The sequence below is a fragment of the Vespa crabro genome, chromosome 11 (assembly GCF_910589235.1).
Source record: "Vespa crabro chromosome 11, iyVesCrab1.2, whole genome shotgun sequence".
Classification (NCBI taxonomy): domain Eukaryota; kingdom Metazoa; phylum Arthropoda; class Insecta; order Hymenoptera; family Vespidae; genus Vespa; species Vespa crabro.
In genome coordinates this window covers 4,707,012-4,731,296 of record NC_060965.1, presented here as the reverse complement: position 1 = coordinate 4,731,296, position 24,285 = coordinate 4,707,012, and the positions used below count along the sequence as shown (strand labels likewise).

Genomic DNA, 24,285 nt, shown 5'->3' with positions numbered 1-24,285 from the left:
TTCGTAACAATACCTTTTATTAAACATCGTATTATTAAATGTTACAATTTTTAATTAGTTCATATATACTAAGAATTCTTTGGTATGCCTCAAATGTGCATCTTATTTTTACAAATAAAATATGTACTTACTTCTCATACCTAATAGAGATATAAGAAATTTGTACATAATTAAAAAAAAAAAGGAATCGTTTAGTTCTTATCCTTTCTTTGTTATTCTATTTACTTTAGACTATATATATATTAAAAATATTTCTATATAAACATATTAGTAAACTTTCTTTTCATGAACAGATTATGTTTACACATACAAGAACATAAAACAAAACTATATATTTTAAAATCAACTAATCAGAATTCATTACAAGACAAATCTTCTGATATTAATAATATAATTTTTTATGAAATTCCAATATTCTTATAATTTTTTTATTCTTAGATATCACTACATACCTTTGTCTTACTAATGCCAAAGGAAAATTGAATTATAAAGTTTTTTATTTTATTGTTACTGCATATCTTTTCTTTCCAATTTCATTTCTCTGTAAACAGATAAGAAATTTCTATGATATAAATACTTATTGTGTACAAGAAAAATTAAAAAGCAATAAAAACAATAATTTACATAATAAAGTTATTACTCATATTTAGCACTTTATATCCATTTCTCTTGCTCCATTAGCTGGTTTTGCAATATAAAAGGTTGGAGTTCCTGTATACCTAATAAGTAAATTATATTATACTTAATAATTATATTAATTGAAAAATTTAAACTATGAAGAGAGATATTAACTTTGATTTTATATTTTGAATGACATCATCAACTGCTTTCTTTTCTAATAAAGTAACAGTGCAACCACCAAAACCTGCCCCAGTTAAACGACTTCCTAAAACACCATTAACTTCTCTAGCTGCAGTTACCAATGTATCAAGTTCCTTGGAAGACACCTCATAATCATATCGTAAAGATTCATGACTTTCATTCATTAAATGGCCAAATTGTACAAAATCACCTTTTTCAAGAGCAACTGTAGCATTAATTGTTCTTTGAATTTCATTGATTACATGACGAGCTCTTTTCAACATCTCTTCAGAGACATTTTGTGATTTTAACACTGAAATAGAAGCAACAAATGTTATTCCAAATTCCTTGTTATTAATATTTACAAATGATCTATATTAATATAATCACCATCAATACTATCTATTGTTGCCTCTCTTAAGCTCTTTATATTAAGTTTTTTGACAGCCTCATAACAACAATCTCTACGTTTGCAATAAGCACTACTACTTAGCTTGTGAGGTGCATTTGAATTTGTAATTAGGAAAACATAATCATTTATTTGTTTCATAGGTATATGCTTGGTTGACAGATCTCTACAATCTAAGAGAAGTGCGCAACCTTCCTTTCCCATCACAGAAATGAACTGATCCATGATACCACATGGTACGCCAGCAAAATCATGTTCTACTCGTTGACATGTTAAGGCCTGTAAACTTTATATTTTTATTCAAATGTAGAAATTGTTTTATTTTATGTTATTATTTTATGCAACTTCTTCTTTATTAATTATATATATATATATATATATATATATATATATATATCAATGTCCAAATACGAAACATACCTTATCTTCAGCTTTTTCCAGTTTATGGCCACTCATCGCTTCGAGAAATGTATATGTTGCCACTTCTAAAGCAGCAGAACTACTTAAACCTGCTCCTACGGGTACTGTTGAGACAATTACAGCATCAAAACCTGACAAATCACCTATAAATATATTTATAAAACACACATAAAATTTGTACTATATATTAATTATTTATATCACTGATTTTAATAAAGCTTGTAAACTTACATGGAAAATATACAATACATCCTTTTATATAATTAGCCCACTTAGGTTCTCCTGTTTTTATATTTTCTTTGACACTGATATCAAATTCAATTTGGCGTAATGAACCAATATTTTCATTCAGAGAAATAATCTTACATTCTTTCTTATTATTTGGTCTTCCAGCTATTATTGTGACCATAGGTAATGCCTAGAAAATAGTATTAATAATATTAAAACATAAAAAAAACTAAATGATACAATATAGTATATTCCTTTTATAATATATTATTAATGTTATATAAAATCAAAAATTACAAAATAAACGAAAAATCATAAATTATTCATATTACAAATGATTAGTATACTTATTAATTCTAATTAATTAATATCAATAACAAAAATTTATTAATATTCCTCTAATCTATCTAAAATTTATTTTATTCCCCTTCTCTATACATCGATTTCAGAATTTTAAAAATTTAGTTCTTCCCTGAGCAAAACAACTGCCGCCTATAATAAACCTAGGCGGCAATTTTTGAATTGGAACTTTTCTCGCGCCAAAAAAATTTTAACAAGATAAGACATTGTATTCACGTAAGCAGTATATCAGTTCGTCGCTAATGAAAAAATAGATGTTACTTAACACTATTACAATTACGTAACTCGTTTAATAAATAAAATTCGAAGTTTAACTCTTATCTTTGATTTCACAATAGTACTAGGAATTACGAATCGAAGTAAATGAAAACATCTAACGAACCAATAATGACAGTCAAAAGTTTTTCACGAAATAAAAGAAATATATTGGCATATATTGTTTAGAAATTTTCATAAATTACCATTGGCAATACAAATCCTTCATTGTAATCCGTATGTTCGCCAATTAAATTCACGCGACCAGGTGCACAAGCACAAATGGTTGCTTCGACACCAAATTCTTGGACAAAAGCTTGTAAAGCCTTTGCTTTAATGTTTTCTGGATCGGGAACAAAAGTTGCCATTTTTTTCTTTTTCTTTTACAAAACACTCGTCTTTTGTATATTACTAATTTCTTCTTTATTTATTAATAGATTTCTTTTGACCGATATTCGTGTTTCGCGGTTAATTTTACTAAGCCAACGATGAGTTACTTTCTCAAATCACCTTGAACTAATGCAAAGTCAAATTACGATTCTCTCTCTAAGATGTAATTGCAATTGATAATGTTGATCGATATAATCGATATATACTTAGAACCACTCGATTTTGAGCGGTTTATTCAAAAATCTTTTTCGATTTTTATTGAATTTTTTACACTATACATATTTAATAAATAACGAATATACATTTTTAATTAGACTATATATTTATCATATATCATAATGTGCTGTGGAAAAACTGAAATATTTAAGTAATTTGATTTTTATAATATAACGAAGTTCGTTATTTCTTTTAATAAAATAACACATATATATAAATACAAAATGTAATAAATTTTCTGTATTTATCAATCTTGGAATAAACCTAGTAACATAAGAATGTACTGATACAGTAAAATTATGTCAACATAAATTTGAGTAGTTGCATAAACAACTTCGTTTGGATTTAATTCTATTCTTCGTCCACCCATGATTGTTTGTACGTCAAAAAATAGATACTGAAATAATAGTAGAAATGTGATTTAATATACTTATAAAATGTATCTATATAATTAATAATGAAATATATTTTATGAAATTGATATTAACCATTGATACAAGAAGTGTTCCTATAATGGCCATTATTATGTGCAATGTTTTTATATACATAAATATTGATACCATCACCATTACAAAAAGAGCAATAATTCCAACTAATCCAATTATTGTTATCAATCCTGTTCGCATGGTTAGATCAAACTGTAAACGTATAATGCATTATTAAAATAATTAATTTATAAAATTTACTTCAAAATATTTTACTTGATACTTAAAAAAAATTTTAATGAAAATAGGAATATATAATTTACATATACCTTAGTAAATGTGGCTATAAAACTAATTGTGATAGTTACAATTGTTGTCATGCCTAACGCTATAAGAACAACTTCTACAGTATAAAATACAGAAGCAAAAGCAGCCAAATATGACATAGCCATTGTCTGAAACAAATATGAAAGCATATAAAGGAAATATGAAAATTGTATATTAATACATAAATATAGATATTAATCTATAAATAATTTTACCAGCAAACAAAGACAGATGTAATTATTTGGTGTTTGGCGTCTTGCACAATCAGAAAATGCTATAGCGCAGTATGTGACCATAAAGATTATTCTAACAATATGAAAGAACTTAATTAACATTAAAATAATTTATTTAAAATAATTTATATAAAATGAAGAAGTCTACGTACAAAGCTATTAGCCAAAGAAACCAATTAACTAACATGAATTCTTGTGCAACAGGTCTAAAAGTAAAGAAGGATTAATAAATGTGTTTAAAATATTGAAATAATACATAACTTACACAAACATAAAAAATGCTACGACTGCTGTTGTAAATAGAAATTGCATGCCCAATATGCAAAAAATTTTCCTAATAAAGTTCCTCCTCACTACCGAATCTTTAAAATCTCCCATATAATCATCATCCATTTCTCTTCTTCTTTGCTCATGTAACCACGCTCTATATAATTCTTGATTTTGTCTTTCCCTTTGTGCAACCATATCATCTGTTACGGTAATAATATATGGACCCTATTAAAAATGTGAAATTTGTTTATTGATTTATATTATGTATGTGGATTTTAAATAATGATAATTTCTTTTTTACTAGCTTACACTTTGTATTTTTTGTCCTTTATATAAAGGTGGTAACTGTGGTGGTCCTTGTACAATATTTTCAACGTGTGGTTCATTGGAATTAGTTGATTGCATTAGTCTAGTGTATAAAATTTTAGATATTACAAAAATTTTTTATATTCACAATTATTATTCAAGTATTGTGACTTTAATGAATTTATTTTCCGCCAATGCCAATATTATAATAATGTTTATTGATATTCTATAACGTATTTTTGTGGTATGCATAAAAATTGAGTTCAAAAGTATATAAGAGATATTTTAAAATAAAAAAATAAATAATAAAATAAATAAATAAATAAATAAATATACAACTGACAAGTAAACAAATGACGATTTATATTAAATGAAGTTGCACTTTTATAGATTTGTTAACTACTGTTATATTTCCAATATCAGGATACTTTCATATTACATATGTATACATATCTAAAAATAACATAATTTATTCAAAGGCAATGAAAAAGAATTTGTAAGATTAAGTAGAATGTTTTCTCTCTATATCTTTTTATTAGTTATATAATTCTATTATAATTATATAAGTTTTTTATTATTTTTAGAGAATACTTCAACAGAAATATCCTAGAACAATATTATATATCTATATTTAAATTTTTGCATAGAAGTCAAAGATAGTTAACTTTCTTTGAATTTTTTAAATAAAATATTAAAATAATTCTATTATAACAAACAATGTGTATGCGTATTATATTAATAATCACGTGACATTGTCATAAATGATCTCATATAAATATACTTACGGTATCATTAAAAAAATGTGCGTTTTCTTTTTTTTGTAAATTAACAACTTTTTAGCAAGTAGTTTCTTAATAATTACAAACTGATATATATAGTATATATTACTTTCTTAATAAATTAGTAAAACTTGATTAATAATATATTATATTATATAATATAAAATAAAATATTACTTTACCGATATATTTAATCTATTGAAATTCTATGCATTGGGAATACGAATTTTTTTTTTATATTTATCTCGAAATAATATAGGTTTATATTCTTTACTATAGCTATTTAAAAGTTAATATTTGTCAGTCTTGCAAATATTATTTATAAAAAAACTAGTTGAATGTGCATGAAAATTATATAACTTCAGTTGCAAAGCTTAATGCAAATTGAGCATTTAGGCACTCTTAGTTTTGCTTAAGCATAAAGTTTCAAAAGTAATTTGTCAATATATTATGCTCTCTCTTTTTGATTTTCATACTAGTAACTTATTTAAATTCATCCGTTAATCCATATTGATTCATCTGTTCCCATATTTTAGTATAAAGTAACTATAAAAATAATAAGATACATAAATAATTATTTTTTATTATTTAAGTATAAATGCAAAAAAAAAAAGAAAAAAATTTCCAACCTGTTTTATATTGTTATCTGGTATTAAGATTATTTTGGATTGTTCCGTACTACCAAATAAATTGCCCAGTTTCTTTCTTTTTGAGGAATCTTTAATGAAAATCTGTACCCCTTTATCTACTACTTTCGGTAATTCACCAATTTCATGCCATGTATGAGTCCAATCGACCTACAAAGTAAGATTTTGAATAAATAATTTTATAGTAGACAGAGAAATTCTTCAAATTTGATCTAAGAAATACCTTCCAACCACCGAATAAATCACTATGTTCAAGATACGCTATACGTTTATCAGTAAGTAATAGGACATCCTTATTTATATATATATGATAGAAATATATATCTGTGTTTGCGTATTTTCCTTTTTCAAGTTCCTGTGAAAAAGAAAAGAAAATACATATATAAATTTCAATAATATTAAATTTATTATAATATTTTATATGCCATATTATTATCATAAAATTGTATGAGTTACTTACAATCAGAATTTTATTACCATCTGCTTCATCTCTTATATAAGGTCGAACAAGACTGTCTGGCTGCAGAAATCTCGGTGGACGAACTCTTTTAGCTTCTTCGTTTAATTCAGCCGCACTAAAATATATTTTTATTTTTTAAACTATTTTTATAGATATAAAAAATTACAAAATATAAAAAGAAATATGTTTATACCGTCTAACAGCACCGAAAGATCCACTAGCAAAATCAACAACGCCAGCAGTTGGTCTAGTTACAAGTCCAACAACTCCTTTTCCAAAACCTTTGAAAAATCCTTCAACGCCTTCTTCTTTAGCACCGGATATAGGTTTCATTACAACACCAGTTACACCATCTACAACTCCCTATATAAACGACTAATTTTAATATATAAGTCATACAAAAGTATTTCTTGTTAAGTATTAACTTAATTCATAAGCATACCATTATCAAACCTTTTCCACTTCTTGCAAGTCCTTCTTGCAAATTTGCTGGCTGTTTATTCAATTGTTCTTGTCTTTTCCTTTGATAATCTTTGTCAAAAGTTAAAGCAGCTATTCCTTTACCTTTACATATAAAAACATTACGATTATAAATGTACGTATGCATGACTAGTAAATGAAAAATAATGTTATGTAATCTTCTTGTACCCATAGCTCCTGTAATTTTAGATACAGCTCCTGCCATTCCACCAACAGTATGACCTAACATACTTCTTACACCAAGATATAATCCTTCAGCAAATTCTCCTGGACCTTGTATGGCACCTTGGAAAGGCTCATAAAATAAATCTTCGATACCTTTCATTGTACCTACTACAAGACCATATGGATTACCAATAACATCAAGACCTAACACAAGAACATAAGCTTGTTTAATAGCTTGTCCTACATAATGCGTAGTTGCTTCTGAGATTAATTGCTTATTTGTCATGAAAGTGTAATCTCTTTCGAAGTATGCTAATCTGTAAAATGATTAATTTTTTATTAATTTTCTTTTATCACGTTAAAAAAAAACTAAGAAATAAAATAACATACTTAAATACGATATCATTAATATCAGTCAGAGTAACTCCAATCCCTTGTAATAATACATTTAATACTTGAGGTAGTGCAGAAGGTCCACTTCCAGTACCAGTCATTGAAAAACTAATATGTATCTAATGGAGAAAGAATAATTATATAATCATAAAAATACGTGTTTAGTATTTTTATACATAATAATATAAATAAAAAATAAGATCACTAACCTTAAGAGGTGAAAAGTGTAATAAGTCGAAGAAATTCTTTTGTTCAGCTGTTGTGATTAGACTAACATGATACATAAGTGGTTCATGTACCAATTTCATGTCTGTGCGGAATAATTCGCTCTACGACATAAAAATTAAAAACTTCTTGATACATATTTATTATAGATATAAATAAAACAATTATTTCAATATAAAATCTTACTTCTTCCGCATCATTCGCTACATTGGCTTCAAAAAAGGCCATAATGGCATTTATAAATACTATATCCACTTTAATATGAAATTCTTGAATAAGTACTTTGAAATAACGAAATTGTTGCACGGTGCTATGTTCCAAAAGACGTTTTACCATGCTAAGTTCAGCAAATGGCTTAGGTACTGTAAAATTAATACAATTTTAGGAATAAACAATCCAATATTATAACAAGAAAAAATACTAAGAACACTTTTCACCTGTACTTTGTGTGATACTTTTAGGTAGAGGGACAGGTGCTAGAATAACTGGAAAAACACAATCTAAAAGTTGATTATCTATCTGTAATCTATTAATTTTTGCATGTAATTGTACTTGATGAGTTGATGTTTTATACTGTAGCCATAAACCAGTTTGGAATGAACGTCGCATGTAACGACGATGTGGTTTTAACATTTCCATATTTAAGTAATCAACCTAAAATTAATTACAGGATAAATATTGGCTATTATGGCAAATAAATATTATAGAATAAAGCTAATTATTAAATTTTTAGATCTCTACCTCCAACTTAGGTTCAAGTAATACTCTATGAGACGGATCCTTCTCAATTTGTAATTCACGTATATATTTTTGATATCCCTCTTCAATAATATTAATTTCTCTTGCATTAAGACCACGCCATCTACTTCCAGTAGATTTACACGTTTCCCATATTATACCAGAGCTATAATAAATAATATAATATATCATTATTCAACAATATATCGGTATACCAATATTATTAAAAAATTATAGATATACTTCAAAGAGTATTTACCTAGCTATGCACATGTATAAAAGCTCTGACTTAGTAATATTATTTACAAGTGAAAATCCTATTCCATGAATATTAAGAGTTATTTCTTGTTCAATAGGCTCCAAATCGCCTACTAGTTGACAATCTTCAGCTATTTTCAAATTTGTAGTAAATAGAAGTACTCTTTGTGTACCATTAAGAAATGATACATAATATATGTCCTCTTCTGTATTAGAAATAAGTATTTTAAAAGCACCCAAAGTATCCTAAAAAGTGGAACCAAAAAAAAATGATTACTTAGAAATAATTTAGAAATTCTAATGGTTTGGTAAATCTTTAATAAAATAATTTAGTTTACCTTTCTTAGATCATCTTCTATTTCTTTATTGTTATCACCTTCCCACATTAATTTTCTTGGACCAGCAGGATTTTCCCAGGTATAAAACATTTTATTAAATGATGCAATAGTTCTGCAAGAAATATAAATTTTTTCTATTTCATACAAATGTTCTTATAATTATGTGATTTACAAATATATGTGATTTACATATGTTTAATGTTTATTTATTTAATATGTCAATTAAAAAATCTGTTGCTGAACGAATTTTATACGCACTTTATATTTATAGATCCTTTTTCCCAAAAATTGATTGAATAATGAGTATGATTTATAATAAGAGCAGGAGCATTGCCAGGACTATAACCTGTCATTGAAATATATATCCCACCTTCATTGATTTGTATATCAACATTAATACCACCATACTAATAAAAAAATATAATTATTAAATAATTGTTCAACGTTTTAATTATTAATAAGTTATTTTACACAATAATAAACACAAACCTTGTTGTCTAGTTTCAACAGCGTAGTATGGCTATCAGTATAAATGAAAGCTGCTGTTTTTTCAGGATATCCTGCAGCCTTTGCTTTCAAAGTTTTTACTTCTTGTTCTGAACGAGGCCAAAAAGCAGAACATTCTCCAGGTGAAACCTATATATTATAATATATATCAAAAAATATATATGTTATAGAATATATATTTTACTTAAGAATAGATTTTTTTTCTTTTTAACATACTACGATAAGTGGATCAGCAGGTCTATCGCCTTCTTGACATTCAATTATAAAATCACTATTATTAATAAGAACATAATAAGGCGTAAATGTAATTTGCTTTGTTAAAGAATTATATGTCAGTTGATTATGTACACCAATCTAAAATATAAAAATTTATTATAAAAATACATATTCGTAATTATATAATATAAATAACACACACAACACAATTTTGTAATGAATAAACAATATACCTGATATATCATTCCATTATATTTACATGCAACTACTCCCTCACTTCCTGCAACATCAATGGAAAACTTTTCAGACCATTCTCCATCTTCTACCTTCACCATTGCTTTCTTTTTACCAAAAAAGACTTTTGACCGGAATGAAAATAATATTGGTCCTTTAAAATGTTCTGGATGGTATAAAATATTTAAATGATCTTCACCACTCTGAAATGAAAGGAAAGACTACTATAGTTTTCATCATAATAATGTTTTCATTAAGCAGTGAAATTAAAATTCAAATAAATATATAAAAACACAAGTATTTTTCCAATGATGCTCCTATTTAGTTGCTCATGCATATACAGTACTAAAACATTGCTGCAGATTATGACATTATACTAAACATATATACTCATAATATATTACACATATATAACACATTATATTTTATCTATGTATGTGTGTTCTTTTAAGTATTCAAAACATATTAATAAATACAAGGAAATAGAAAAACTAAATAAACTTATAGAAAAAATAGAATATAAATAGCTTGTGTATGTATGTATTCATGTATATATGTATGTGAATGTGTGTGTATAAATATATATATACATATATATCAGCTTAACAAGCTGTGCATATGTGATGTTAGAACAACTTTTATATTGGCAAGAAATATCATTAGTAAATATCATTAGTATTGCAGTTTCGTATATGTGATACTATAATTTTGAATTTATGAATATTAGTGCAATTAAATGTTATTTAAACATATTTAAATAAATTTTGAAACGAAAATATCACCGATTTCCTCTTCCTATACTGTGCACGTGGATGATGAGGTTTCATAGAAGAAATGAGTTTCTGAAATATACCTTTATATATATATATATAAAAACAAATATGTAAAGTGTGCTATTTTTGTATTATTATCTTATAAAGAATAATTATATATTTTCATTTTTAGATTCAAATAAAATTGTTATATAAATGTCACTTAAATGAAACACACTACTATTTTTATTAATTTAATAATATTACTATCATTTTTTAGTGGTTTCTTTGTTTTTAAAAAAATTAAAAAGAATTAAAAATACATATAGCATCATACCAAATGTATATGTTGAAAAGTTTCTACTAATCAAAAGTTTCTACTTTAATCATAAATAGCACAAAAATTTTACAAGCTTCTAAAATAATATTTTACAAGCTTTCAAGAAAATAATTCTATAAAAAGCATGAAGTTAAAGTGCAATAGTAATAAAGCTCTACCTTAACTGGACTTGAGTGTTCTTTACCACCCTTACTTGACTTCTGTAAAATAATATTCTGAGTTCAATGTCGTAAAATAAATTTAAAGAGACACCTACATGATAAAATATTATAAACAAATATATTAAGTTTAAATAAAAGTATAAATATAAATTTGAATATTAATTTAAAGGATCATGCAAGACATTTTTGTTCAGCAACTTCACACTCCAATATCATTATCCTTTTTGAAACACCCTATAAATTCAATATTTATATTATATATATTATTACATAAAAAAAAAAGCTGTAAAATGTAAATTAAACTTATGCTAAAATATATTTTTCACATAGAAAAAAAAAAAAAAGAAAAAAGCCAGCAAGCATAGTTAGTCGGTAAATTTGCTTCAATTTAAAGATTAATAAAAAGATTTGTATAAATATATATTTTTTTAAATGTTAATACTACGAGACATTCAATCTCTTGATTGAATTGTTGTATGAAATTTTGAGTAGAATTATATTAGGAATAAATAAGTAAAGAATTAGTTATATATAAAAAATATACACCTAAATGATACAATATTTATTAAAAGACAACATATTTTTACACTTACCCTATAAGATAACATTAATCCAGTTTTATTTAACATCCAAAAAGGACAATAGAGAGCCATTATAATGGAACCATGTTTATATGATGTATGCATTCCTAAATCCATAACAACTTTTTGTGCACTATCAAACGATTCAAAAGACCAAACTGAAAATTCTGGTGGATTTGCTATTATTTCACCTTTGCATGACCAATTTTTCTCTAAATAATTTGGTAGCTGCAAAATCAAACATTTATGTCACTTTAGCTACACATATAAATGATATATATAATATTAATAATATCTTTACCTTAATAACAATATTTGACTTTGTATAGTCAATTGTTGGAATCTGTAAAGTAGCACTAGCTTCCAAAAGTTTTTCTTCAATAATCCCAGGAAGACAAATAATAATGTCAATTGGCAAAAAATTCTTTAGATATACAGATGGATATAAATGCACATTATAAATAGTGCTTGCCATTGTGTGGCGACTAGTATTTTCAAAATAAACTTGCTCTATTTCTCCTACAACCTGCAAATATTAATATATTATAATACACTTTTATAAACAACATAGTATATTTACAATATTTCATATAACAATACTAACTAGACATAAGAATCATGCAAAAAAATACTTGGCAAATATTTAAATCATAGTTTTACAAGCAGCTGATATAAAAATAATAAAATTAAATGATAGTTTTACAATATGATATAATCACTTCGGAATAAATTATATATATGTATATATGTATATATGTATATATGTAAATATGTATATATGTATATATACATGTGTGTGTATGTATAAGGGATATATATAGTATATCCAATTTTCACTTTTAGTGTGATTTTTGAAAATGACACTCACCAAAAAACTCTAACTTTTACCTTATCATTTACATACATAATATTCATCTCTTTACTAATCATATTCTCAGTAACAGAAAAAATGATGCAAGTATTTCTAGTTAAAAAATATACAGTTATAAAAAATATTAATCTCTACATTCACAGTTAATAACAAACGATCTAACTAACAAAACAATGCAGGTACACCTCTTATTCTCCATAAAATCATCACTAATATACAAGATTGCAACATATTAACTGAAGAATATGATAGTACCTGAATAGGCGTTTCCACATATTTTGGGTGCTCTGAATTAAAACAATTCAAGCAGAAACGTTTCACGTGATCAATAAAATTACATAATTTGTATTGCCAGTCGATAGCATTTAATAATAAACTGATCGTGTTGTTATTATAGAGAATACTACCAACCACAATCATCACGAAAAACATCTAAAAGTAAAAAATCGCTTCTTGTACAAGCATACGAAGCATTCCAACAAAATTCTCTCAATAAAGTTAAAAATAATTGTACAATATAATATTATCTAATTCGTCGCGTATTTCACAATTATATTTGTAGTAATATTATTGACACAATAATATAATATGATATAATATAATATAATATAGATATTAATTTTAGTTATTGTAAGAAATTATTTACAAAGAAACGTTTTTCAAAAGTGTAATTAAAAAAAAAAATCATAAAAATTAAAGTATATATATATATATATAGATTGACATAATTACCTGTATATAAAATGGTTCTATTATTTCTTGTTTTGATCTTGCTTCACACTTTAGCAGTTTTGTCATGGAAACATTTTTTTGAAGGTCTTTCCAAACAAATGGTTCTATTGAAACCATGTAACTGTAATAGTGGTTTAAATATAAATCTTATAATAAGAAAGTGATAATGCAAATATATATTACACAATGTAAAATGAACTAACCCATTAACACTAAAGAACAACCAATAAATATTTGTTGGTGTATATACAGCATCCAATGGAAGATTCAATCGATCATCAGGAGCTACCGTGCCTACACATTCAACTTCATTTCCTCGTTTCGTCATGTAATATACAGATATAGGTTCGGTGAAATGGTTATGTACCTATAATAATTATCATACATTAAGAAAAAAAACAAAACTGCTATTTTTCATCAAAATTTTCTAATATTAAATGACCTAATGTATAAATGATTATATTATTTGACAAAAATATAATCATGCCAAAAAATATTTACCTGAAGGATACTTCTAAGTGTAACAATAGTGCTTCCTTCATCAACAACAACATCAGAAACAATACCCCATTCTTCTGAGTTATCTTTACGATATTTCAACGAGAAGAATCTTTTATCTGCTCGAAGAACTGGTATTGTCAGTCTATCACAAATTTCTTTGAACTAAAAAATACATTAATATATTTTTATAGGAATATGCATTAAAGGCACACAATTTAATGAATATTTAAAAATTATTTGCATTACCGAAACAACAAATTTATTGTCTTCACTATCTTTAACAGAGTCAGCTTTTAATTGTTCAAGAAGCTGTGTTTCTATTTTGGTAAACTTTGGTACAAGTTCTATGGATGCTCCAGATTCGAGAATTACTTCGGTATACAAATCTGCTTTATTGCTTGATCTTGAATCACTATCAAATATCTAAAAATTAATGTATTTCATCTATATAAATTGCTGTATTATATAAGAATATAGATGTTGCAATTTATATATACTACTTCTACCTTAAAATGACTAAGTTCTAAGTTTAGTGTCATTGGCAAGCCAGTTTCATTTTTCAATACATATGGTGCTAATTTTTGAGTGGCCATTTTTCCACCAGCTTCAATAGCAGAAGAAAATGCATTACCTAATTGTTTTAATACATCGAGACAAGTTTTGGTCACTGTAATCTCTAGATTTTCCTATATTTAAAAATAAAATAAAATCGTTAGATTGATATATTTTACTTTTTAAAAAACTATTATAATCAATTATCTTACAGAAGATGTTACGTCAATGGACATTTTAGCAATTTGATGTAAATCTTCTGGTTCACTCTCTATACTTGGACTGATTGCACTAGCTCCTCTAGAGCTCACTGCTAAATCATTAAATTGTACCTGATAAAAAAAAAAAGCAAAATATAATTGAAACATATTTAAAAAAAAAAATCTAAAAATATTAAATTGTTAGCGAATTTACTTTCGTTTTTAATTCCCAAGGAGTTGAAGTACGTTTTCCATTTTGTATTCCTTCCTTTGGTTCTATCAATGGTTCCCATAAAGCTAAACGACTATTATAATATGCCATTATAAGAGAAATTGTACATTCCAAGGACATCTACAAAATGTAAATTGTATTATAGTAAAAATATTTGTTTTTTTAAACTTATATAGGTATATATATAATCATACAGATTTAGTACTCCAATCATTGACATGGCTTTGAAATCCAATATGCATCAGAAGCATTGGCAATGTTTTGTTACCAACACCTGCTTCCAATGTCAATAAAATTGTTGGTGCAGAAATAATAGCTAATTCAGGTTTATAAACCGCATTATCATCGCAATCAGGATAAGAAAAATATTCTGCTACATCTATCGCAATCTCTACATAAACAAACATTAGAAATGTATTGGAAAGTTTCTATATATAAGAAATTTTTCATTTTAAATAAAAATTATGAAATGCATTAAACCTGGTTTCAAAAACCAATAATTTTGTTCTGTATATGGAGTAATTTGCCAAAGTCCTTTATAATTAGGTTCAGGCTTCACCACTTCATTATCATCCACTTCTGTTTTAGTTACAGTATGAATGACATTGTTCAAAATTTCAATTACACCTATAAAATATTTATTTATTTAATAATGAATAATTAGTAATATTAGCATAAATATAATATTAGACATATATGTATGTATATACCTGGTGACACAGAAATGTGAATATCTGTACAACATATATCTATATGAAGACCTTTTCCTTCAGGTGTAGAACCTGCTACACTAACACTACATGGTCTTAAAACCTTTTACATAGATGAAATAAAAAAATATATGTTAAATTTCATATTACATATAATAGAAGATTATAATTATATAATTGTCTCATACCTGATATATCCAATCAGCCCTTTTAGCAGGATTATATATACCAGTTAGAAGAGAAAGATCTTTAATAGAACCTGTTATAACTTGATGTTCACCCATTATGCGCATTTTTAAAAGTAGCTCAGTCTATGAAAATAAAATCTTAATATAATAACAATACATATATATATATATATATTACTAAATAAATAAAGATTATATTTAAATTACAAACATTTAATAATATGCAATTTGAATTTATATCATCCATATCCTCGAGAAGAATGATATCTGGCTTCTCTACATGTAAATTCACAGTTAACATTTGGGTAATATTTCCTGAAGTTTGAGGTGATCGTTTCTTAGTCACTACTTCATTATAACCCTTTTGTGAAGATTGTGATACATTTTTACTTGACGTAGAAGATTCAATGTTAAAAAAATCTTTTATCTTCATTAGATAATCAAGTGACACAATAATACTGAATGAAAACACTCTGACATCAACTGCAAATTTATATATAAAAGATATTAAACATCAAAAATATAATATATATTATAATATATATTATAATTATATGTAGTGTATTGCGTGTGTGTGTATGTAATATTTACCAAATATGTCATTAGGGCCTCGTCTAACTGTTACATCCAACATACTTCTCACAGTCTTTGCATCTTTTTCCGAATCATGTGCAGATGAATAGGCGGTTGTCCTTTCCATGAGTCTTGTCAAAGTACTTTCTCTACTAGGCCGAATATCGTCCAAAGTACAATTCATAAGAAGTATAGAAGTTGCTAATAAATCACCAACGAATATTCGTCCTTTAACTGCAAAATGTGTTAAGGAAAACCTTGCCAAACCATTTTCTGGAAGATGTAGAGGTGACGTTTGAGTTTGTAACTGTAATAAAATATAATTCTATAATGTTTGAAGAAAGGAAATTTATCAATATAATAATTTTAATATTAATATAAAATAATAAATTACATTATTAACAATATAATAAATATCACATTAGTTCTGTGACAATTCTGCAAATATATAACTTTACCATTTTGGAACCTCCTGTGAACAAATTAATGACAAGGCTATCCATAATAAATTCAAATTTAATAAACGTATGCACATGTTTTTGCTCTTGAAAAACTGTAACTTCTTCTTCAGTAATAACGTCCACTTTAATTGGTTCTACTGTGAATTTAAATCAAATGAAATATAAATATACAAGAAATAACAAGATTAAGACATTTATTATGAGCACTTACTTGCTCTTCGCTTATTCTGATGATCTGATAAAGACTTTTTATCATTATGTCCCGAAATTTGTGTAGGTTTAGGCTCTTCCATTGATTCTCCTAAATTTTCTTCTAAAACTTTCATTATGGTTGCATAGTCTTCTTGACTTAATAATAAATTAATTTTATTCAATCGACCAGACATGTCAATATCTGGTATAGAAGTAAACCATGCAGTTGACAAATTGCGTTTCATCAATAGTGTAAAACTAACTGGTTCTAGCAATAGAACTTGGTTCTCAATCGTAAATTCAATTTTGTTTAATCTTATTCTAATAAAAAAATAAAAATATATAAACATTTAAAAGATATAAATTTTGTTTAATGAATTATACCTTAAGAGTTTTAAATTTTGTAATTCAATCTTCATCTCGTCAACTATAGGATATTCCTCAGATTCAGTTTCAACTTCTAGTTTTTTAAAAATATTACAAATTGTAAGGTTACCCATATCTAACATTAAACAATGTTCACTTTTTGAATTTCTAGGCACATATATAAGAGGAGCCTAAAATGATACGAAATATATGTGAATTGCATAAGTAAAAAATTCGTATTATTTGTGTAATTTTTATCAATATATATACCTTGATTTTTACATTTAATTCTACTCGCGTTGCACTTTCTTGAACATCCTTAATATTAGTTTTTGCTGCTTCTGCAGCTGCTGCAGATGCTTCTTTAATTGCTTGTTGAGCTGCTTGGAAATTATTGAGAAAATTCTAAAAATATAAAGGTTAATTTATATATATTTTTACACACACATTATTACCATTATAAGTAATTAAAATCTCTTACCATAACATTTGTAACAAAGACATTTAAAAATATAATACGGTGACAACCCATAATAATTTTAATAGACATATTGTTTTTATCAAATTCATGTGGTTCAATATTATACATTACTGCCTCAATTTTTAAAGATTCTTCACCTTCTACTGATATAATCTATAAGATTAATAAAGACAGAATTTACATAAAAAAGAAAATCAATTTTTCAGTGTAAAATAAAATGTTTATAATCTTACATTTTTATAAATTGATGTAGTATTAAGATCTTTGATATTAATAGAAGTAAGATTAATATTTGCTTGTGAATATGAAGCCTTCATTATAAAACCAGCAATAATGCCTTCAATAAAAAAAGCACTAATGTCTCTTACATTACTGGTCATTTTCATACTTATAGTGCCAACTTTAGCTTTTATTTTTAAATCTATAAACTCAACCACTCCTCTTTTACGTCCTGCACACAAACAATATAAATTTCTAGAAACAGTAATTCAGTTGGGACTGCTTCTAGATTAAATTTTGATTATCATACAGTTGTAAGGAAAAATTACTAAACAGATAAATACATACGTAAATTTGAAGATTTAAATTTCTGCTTCTGGATTTGATCTCTGACAAATGTAGAAGTTTCTTCTTGTATGAAAGATAAATGAGTTGGCCGAGATGGTAATATATCTTCTTGCACTTTCTCTTTTAAAGCAGACATAGATTGTATCTCATCCTAACAATGAAAGAATAAATAAAAAAATAAATAAAAATGATTTAAATTACAAATTACATGCGTTACATTTATTTTTCTGTATTTCATATTACTTGTATATATGTCATAAATTTTAAAAAATCGATAAGGGCTTCCTGATGAAGTACTACTTCTAATGTTGTAAATTCTAGTTGTAACAATTTTACAACTGATCCATGTCGAGTAGTAAATTCTGGTGATCGTTTATTCACCTATAACAATAAAAAATTTATATGTAAAAATGATATAATAATTATATAATATTTATGAATTTTAATCATAAAATATAAAAATAGACTTACATTGACATACTGGACTATAATAAGATATTCGTCTTTTCCAGTTGACATGGGAGTATTTATCATAAAAATTTCTTCATTATTATGATGCTGTTTCATTTGAGTACCACCAAGTTTTAATAATATTTCTTGATCATAGGAACGTTGCAACATGTCAATTTCTAACTGTAAGATCTCAAATCTTACAAATGGCATGACTGTTTCATCTACTTGTTTGGAGATTGACAAAGTGAATTCTGACAAATATATAAATATTATATATATATATATATATATATTGTTGAAATAGATATAATAATTATCATATTTATATCAGAAAATGACTACCTTTCATTTCGAATTTCATTTCTAAATCAGTTGTCTGTTTAAGTGGTTTATCTTCCTGCTTCTTTTTACCATTTGAAGAAATTGTAGTCAATTCCTTAAATAGAGATAATTGGGAAACGGATTTGCTCTAAAAAAAAAAAAAAGTACTTATAATAAGATATAATAGTAATATTGAAAAAAAAAACCATATTAATTTTCTCATGTTTCTTACAAGTGATGATTTTGTAAGTTGTGTAGAAGTTTCTTCCTCAGGGAATGGAATACTTTGAGCAATATTAAGAACTTCTAACAAACGTACATCTATAATACAAAATGTTCTATTCTTAGATTTGTCAAAAAGAAATGAACTGACATAAGTTTTGGAAAAAATATTATCATAATAACCTGTTACATTAATTGCAAGAGATGGTAATTGTCCTACTAATCTCATTTTTGGTAATAAAGGATCATCTGTTATTAAACATTTGTGAAATTGAATTTCTAATGTAGTTGGACACAATAATGTCATTGAACTATGTTTCATTAAGGCTTCCCTCCAATTTTCATTTCCCAATGAAACAAGAACCTATAAATATAAGAAAATATAACATTTATATATATATACACGCCTTATATTAAAGACAACATAAAAATACATACCTGAAAATTAACTATATTCAGAGCAAATTTGTCATAACTGTATTCCCTTAAATGTAATAAAATATCTTCTTCACTTTTACCCATACTAGCAAGCTGTTTAACAGTTGCTTTAGATTTATTACTTTTAGGCTTCTCAAGAGAGTGCATCTTCAAACTACCCAAATTTATTATAAATAATGATTTAGTACTATCATATAATCCGCCATGTGGTATAATTAATTGAGATGCTTGCATGTCCACCTGCACATGGAAAAATATCAAATAATTTCTATTTTTGTTTATTTCTATTTATGTTAAGAATATCTTCTTTTTTCTAATATATATTTAAGAATATATATGTATAAAATATCATACCTGAATATCTAATACTGAATGCTTTTCAATAGCATACTCTAAACCTAAAGCAGACATTTCTTTTAAGCCTTCTAATTGTTCTGCGGCAGCTGCTTGAATTCTATAAAAAATAAAATTCTTTTATGTAAAACATGTTATCAAAGAACTCATATAAAAAAGATATAACTCACTGATTTAAAGCTGAAGAATTTTGAACTTTAAACAATTTAACTAATTCTATAATTGTTTGAGCATCATAGACAATATCCACGGATTTTGATTTTACAATAATACGATCGCCACATAATTTGTCAAGAGGATTTTTTTCATAAGAAATAGATAATAAAACATTATCTGCACTTCCATGTTCAGAATTGAAAAGTGAAGGAATATAATCGTTTTGTTTTACTCCAAAAAGTTTCATATCACTAATTGATGTCGTTATTCTGTGAAACAAAATAATACTATTTATCACTTTGAAAACAATAATGCAATAATCTTTCTAAATCTTTATATTATGGAAAATGAGGATATTATTTCGGATATTATATGTACTGCATGAATTTTCTTAAGAAACTTACAAAATAGCATTAGCAGAAGGTCGTGACTTAAAACCAGCTTTAACACTATTTAATTGTAAATCCAATATACTTGGATATTCTTTATCTGTATCCAACAGAAGTAACTGAAGTCCATGTAAGAAGAAATTAGTATCAATCATTTCATAAGTTTCGGGATAATGAGCTGGTGCAATGTTCTCTTGGTAATCAATTGCACGATACAATTTTTCCTTTTCTTGTGGTGTCATGGCTTCCTCGAATTTACGCACTGAAATAATTAAAAAATTATATGAATTTTAAATTACTTGTATCATACTATTTTATAAAAAAAAAAACTTATAGAACATTTTATCCATAAAATTGTAATAATAAACAAATAAATTTTTGTAAAGAGTTTTCACAATATTTCTTAAAAGAGAAATAAAAAGTAAAAACAATTACTAATAGCTGCAGCAGAATTCAACTCTTGAGTTTCTTCTGTTTGAGGAGAACCCCACAAAAAGCCAAACCATCCTCTTTTTGCTTTAAGAGTTTTTTCTTTCTCTGCTAATCTTTCAACCTATTAAAAAATAATAAACTATTAAAAATAATTCAATATACATCCAGTTGAATAATAGATATAATACTTACTTCCATTTCAATTTGTTGTCTGATAATAACTAAATTAAAAAGATCTATCTTTTTTTCATAATTAGTAAGACGTTCTTCAATATCTTTCGTTACTTTCTTAGTTGTTAATTTTGTTTGATATACTTGTGCATATTCACGGGACATATCTCTATGTGCTTTCATATGATTCCAATCCCAATTTCTACGATGTCTCCTTACAGTTTCTTCTAATATACAAGTATATGCAAATTTCCACCTATTAATAATAAAATAAGTAATAAAGAGTATACTCTATTTTATATATTAATATAAATAAATCTACAGGTTGGTTTTTATTAATTTACCATTCTTTATAATGGCCCCTATACGATGTTACATTTGGTCTATATCTTCTATATGGAGCAGCCTTTTGAGCTTGATCCAAACCTTCTCCTAACTGTACTAAAGTTTGGTACTGATGTTTTGTCAATGCTATTCGTAATTTAAGCATTTCCAAATTGAGCCATACTTTTGGAATGGTATAATTACTACCATCTGCTTCAGGTTTTGGATTAAGCTTTAATTTTGCATTAACATTTATTGGACCCAGTACTATAATTGTTAAAAAGAATCATAATAATTATTTATCTACATATTTTTAATTGATTAAAAAAAATAAAATACTAATCCTATATAATACAATAAAATATAACTTACAATATAAATAATCAGTAGGAGTATAATCCATCGTTGCAATACCATCAGAGAATAGTTTTGAAAACATAGAAAGTGGATTTTTACTAAATTGTTCTATGCCAGTATTAAGATAGACAGCCAGGCCATCTAGTGTACATAGCTGTAAAAGTATTAACAAATTAAAGTAAATGATAATGACCTCATAAATAATTAAAAATAAATCATGTTAATTCATATAATTATTCCTATATAAATAATACCTAGTTTGAGTAGTTTAAAAATTACCATTCTTATCTAGTTGTAAAAAATATCAATTAGTTATATCTATCATTTACCTTATAAATTTGCGGAATTGCATACATATCTTTCATGCTATCAGTTGTACTCCAAGTATCTGTACAACTTTCTAAAACAAATGTATTTAATGTAAATCCAAATGAAAATGGATGATCCTTAAATGTAACATGGTCTTCATAACGCACATGAATTCTCTTTATTTCAACGTGTATATTTTTTATCATACGAGCAATTAATTTTTCAACCATCGAATCATCTAGCTTTTCGTGTGCTATAAATAAAATAAATATGAAATTTATTATACTTAAATTTATCATTCTTTTTTCTCATATTAAAAAAAAAATATATTATAAGATTATTTTAAAATTTACGTTTAGTCTCTGCTAATTGTTTGTTTTTCTCTATTCTTGCAAGCTCAGCCCTTTTAGCTTCTAATTGTTGCTTCGCTTCTTTTTCTGGATCATAAACAACTTGGCTTGAAGGTACAATAAGTACAAATAATTCCTCGACTATCGCATCAACTTGAGCATTCCATATATCTTTATATGGAATTTTTAATATCAATTTACCTAAATATATTATAAACATTGCTTTTTCAATCCTTCTTTCAAATATAATGTATCTTAATATAAAATACTATCTAATACATTTACAAACCTAATCGACCATATTCTAATCTTATAGGTAAATCCAGTACATCTAATGCTGTTTCTTTTATTAATAAATCCGTTAATACTACATCGCCTGAAATAACAAACATTTACTTAATGACATTATATTTTATAATACATAAAAATATTAATTAATATAAAGTCATATAATTTCGTAATATTTAAATAATATTTTATAAATTATTATCATAAATAAATTAAATGACAGAAAAAAATAAAAATTTGAAAATGTCTGTTCCACTGAAAATTTTATTAATATAATCGGATCGATAACTTGTTTAGATTAGTTCGAATATTTATAGGCCATTTAAAAATTATCCTGATATAACGTGTGATAAGACGCGCATGGAATTACATCAGAAATAGAAGCTGATGTCACATTCGTCAATTATATTTAATATGATTCCTACATTTAGATATTGCATAAACAAAGGCGCAATAATGTGATGTGATATCGGCTTTTAATTTTTTTCTCTCTCTTACCAGAAATTACAATTTCACAATTTAAATAAGTATCTGATTTAAAAGACAATATTTGATAAAAGACGTATTTAATAATATAAAATCATACTCACCTCCCCATAGACTAAGTTTTAATTGCGTATAATCCAAATTTTGAATATACTCTCCCAAAACTTTATTTAAAAGCTCTGCTATAATTGATTCAAAAACCATATTTGCAATTTATTTACAAACGACAAACATAGAAAGAAAATATATACACTTTATCGAACATTTGTAAACATGTTGTTCGTTTTTCCTCTGATAAATTGATACTGAATATAAATATCTTCAAAGATATGATAAAGTGAACCAAACGACTATACTGCAGTCATAACCTTAAATCTAGACCGCAGATCGATTAACATGTAGAATAGACTAAGCATTTAATAGAATCATTCCCGCCCTTCTGTTTTGTCCTAGGCGAATGTCGTTAGGTGTAATTTCCTTAACATAGTGACGTCACATCAATACGTACAGACGATAGAGATGGCGTTCAGTTCTCAACGACACTACAGTCACCTATCAGTACGGTAGGAACTATTCCTAAAACTTTGAGTTTTAGATTACATAAGAAATTACTTCAATAGTTACATTAAAAAATCACAGCATTGAATTTCCATGCCATATTCTTCATACGTTCTATAAAAAAATTCATTATTTTT

General features: G+C 25.9%; 3 protein-coding genes across 10 annotated transcripts; all 3 read right to left on the bottom strand.

The window, feature by feature from the left end:
* Positions 1-3,145, bottom strand: LOC124428130 (galactokinase-like). 3 transcript variants are annotated; one of them, XM_046971852.1, is made up of 7 exons: positions 2,680-3,145; positions 1,862-2,048; positions 1,631-1,773; positions 1,192-1,489; positions 793-1,114; positions 641-719; positions 1-562 (listed from the first exon to the last, which is right to left on the bottom strand). In XM_046971852.1, exons 1-6 carry the CDS (start codon positions 2,839-2,841, stop codon positions 647-649), a joined length of 1,185 nt encoding a protein of 394 aa, XP_046827808.1. In that variant the 5' UTR covers positions 2,842-3,145; the 3' UTR covers positions 1-562; positions 641-646. The 3 variants fall into 3 exon arrangements, with proteins under 3 accessions (XP_046827808.1, XP_046827807.1, XP_046827806.1); XM_046971851.1 differs by having other exon boundaries at positions 1-541; positions 2,680-3,143; XM_046971850.1 differs by having other exon boundaries at positions 1-541; positions 625-719; positions 2,680-3,134.
* A 148-nt stretch (positions 3,146-3,293) lies between these two features.
* Positions 3,294-5,746, bottom strand: LOC124428134 (protein lifeguard 3-like). Of its 3 annotated transcripts, none has more exons than XM_046971863.1 (8): positions 5,602-5,746; positions 4,644-4,743; positions 4,330-4,559; positions 4,217-4,270; positions 4,047-4,137; positions 3,834-3,959; positions 3,568-3,717; positions 3,294-3,476 (listed from the first exon to the last, which is right to left on the bottom strand). In XM_046971863.1, exons 2-8 carry the CDS (start codon positions 4,737-4,739, stop codon positions 3,327-3,329), a joined length of 897 nt encoding a protein of 298 aa, XP_046827819.1. In that variant the 5' UTR covers positions 4,740-4,743; positions 5,602-5,746; the 3' UTR covers positions 3,294-3,326. The 3 variants fall into 3 exon arrangements, with proteins under 3 accessions (XP_046827819.1, XP_046827818.1, XP_046827820.1); XM_046971862.1 differs by lacking the exon at positions 5,602-5,746 and adding an exon at positions 5,426-5,590; XM_046971864.1 differs by lacking the exon at positions 5,602-5,746 and adding an exon at positions 4,984-5,002.
* A 139-nt stretch (positions 5,747-5,885) lies between these two features.
* On the bottom strand, positions 5,886-24,023 carry LOC124428127 (vacuolar protein sorting-associated protein 13). 4 transcript variants are annotated; one of them, XM_046971839.1, is made up of 60 exons: positions 23,695-24,023; positions 23,106-23,192; positions 22,820-23,017; positions 22,487-22,719; positions 22,173-22,311; positions 21,821-22,067; positions 21,498-21,732; positions 21,309-21,426; positions 20,889-21,135; positions 20,499-20,753; positions 20,329-20,428; positions 19,975-20,214; positions 19,720-19,900; positions 19,547-19,635; positions 19,336-19,462; positions 19,012-19,244; positions 18,784-18,921; positions 18,541-18,691; positions 18,207-18,424; positions 17,974-18,126; positions 17,763-17,897; positions 17,511-17,683; positions 17,146-17,447; positions 16,932-17,071; positions 16,492-16,780; positions 16,112-16,383; positions 15,901-16,023; positions 15,713-15,815; positions 15,483-15,629; positions 15,197-15,393; positions 14,985-15,122; positions 14,783-14,902; positions 14,525-14,704; positions 14,265-14,441; positions 14,019-14,180; positions 13,721-13,884; positions 13,518-13,638; positions 13,041-13,217; positions 12,216-12,440; positions 11,927-12,142; positions 11,331-11,372; positions 10,863-10,922; positions 10,080-10,283; positions 9,847-9,984; positions 9,613-9,759; positions 9,382-9,530; positions 9,124-9,235; positions 8,787-9,031; positions 8,531-8,693; positions 8,227-8,443; positions 7,976-8,151; positions 7,774-7,893; positions 7,562-7,683; positions 7,175-7,488; positions 6,969-7,090; positions 6,720-6,889; positions 6,527-6,641; positions 6,290-6,421; positions 6,049-6,216; positions 5,886-5,965 (listed from the first exon to the last, which is right to left on the bottom strand). In XM_046971839.1, exons 1-60 carry the CDS (start codon positions 23,792-23,794, stop codon positions 5,903-5,905), a joined length of 10,029 nt encoding a protein of 3,342 aa, XP_046827795.1. In that variant the 5' UTR covers positions 23,795-24,023; the 3' UTR covers positions 5,886-5,902. The 4 variants fall into 4 exon arrangements, with proteins under 4 accessions (XP_046827795.1, XP_046827796.1, XP_046827799.1 ...); XM_046971840.1 differs by lacking the exon at positions 10,863-10,922 and having other exon boundaries at positions 23,695-24,022; XM_046971843.1 differs by lacking the exon at positions 13,041-13,217 and having other exon boundaries at positions 23,695-24,019.
* Between the last annotated feature and the right edge of the window lie 262 nt (positions 24,024-24,285).

Coding starts and splice junctions, on each gene's coding strand:
- LOC124428134 (XM_046971862.1), bottom strand. Junction 3,960..4,046: donor ACATCTGTCTTTGTTTGCTG/GTAAAATTATTT, acceptor TATTTGTTTCAG/ACAATGGCTATGTCATATTT. Junction 3,718..3,833: donor TTATAGCCACATTTACTAAG/GTATATGTAAAT, acceptor ATACGTTTACAG/TTTGATCTAACCATGCGAAC.
- LOC124428127 (XM_046971839.1), bottom strand. CDS start 23,794: ATGGTTTTTGAATCAATTATAGCAGAGCTTTTAAATAAAGTTTTGGGA. Junction 9,531..9,612: donor TGTTGAAACTAGACAACAAG/GTTTGTGTTTAT, acceptor TTTTTTTATTAG/TATGGTGGTATTAATGTTGA. Junction 7,894..7,975: donor TAGCGAATGATGCGGAAGAA/GTAAGATTTTAT, acceptor TTTATGTCGTAG/AGCGAATTATTCCGCACAGA.
- LOC124428130 (XM_046971852.1), bottom strand. CDS start 2,841: ATGGCAACTTTTGTTCCCGATCCAGAAAACATTAAAGCAAAGGCTTTA. Junction 1,490..1,630: donor TGGAAAAAGCTGAAGATAAG/GTATGTTTCGTA, acceptor TAAAGTTTACAG/GCCTTAACATGTCAACGAGT. Junction 1,115..1,191: donor AACAATAGATAGTATTGATG/GTGATTATATTA, acceptor CTTCTATTTCAG/TGTTAAAATCACAAAATGTC.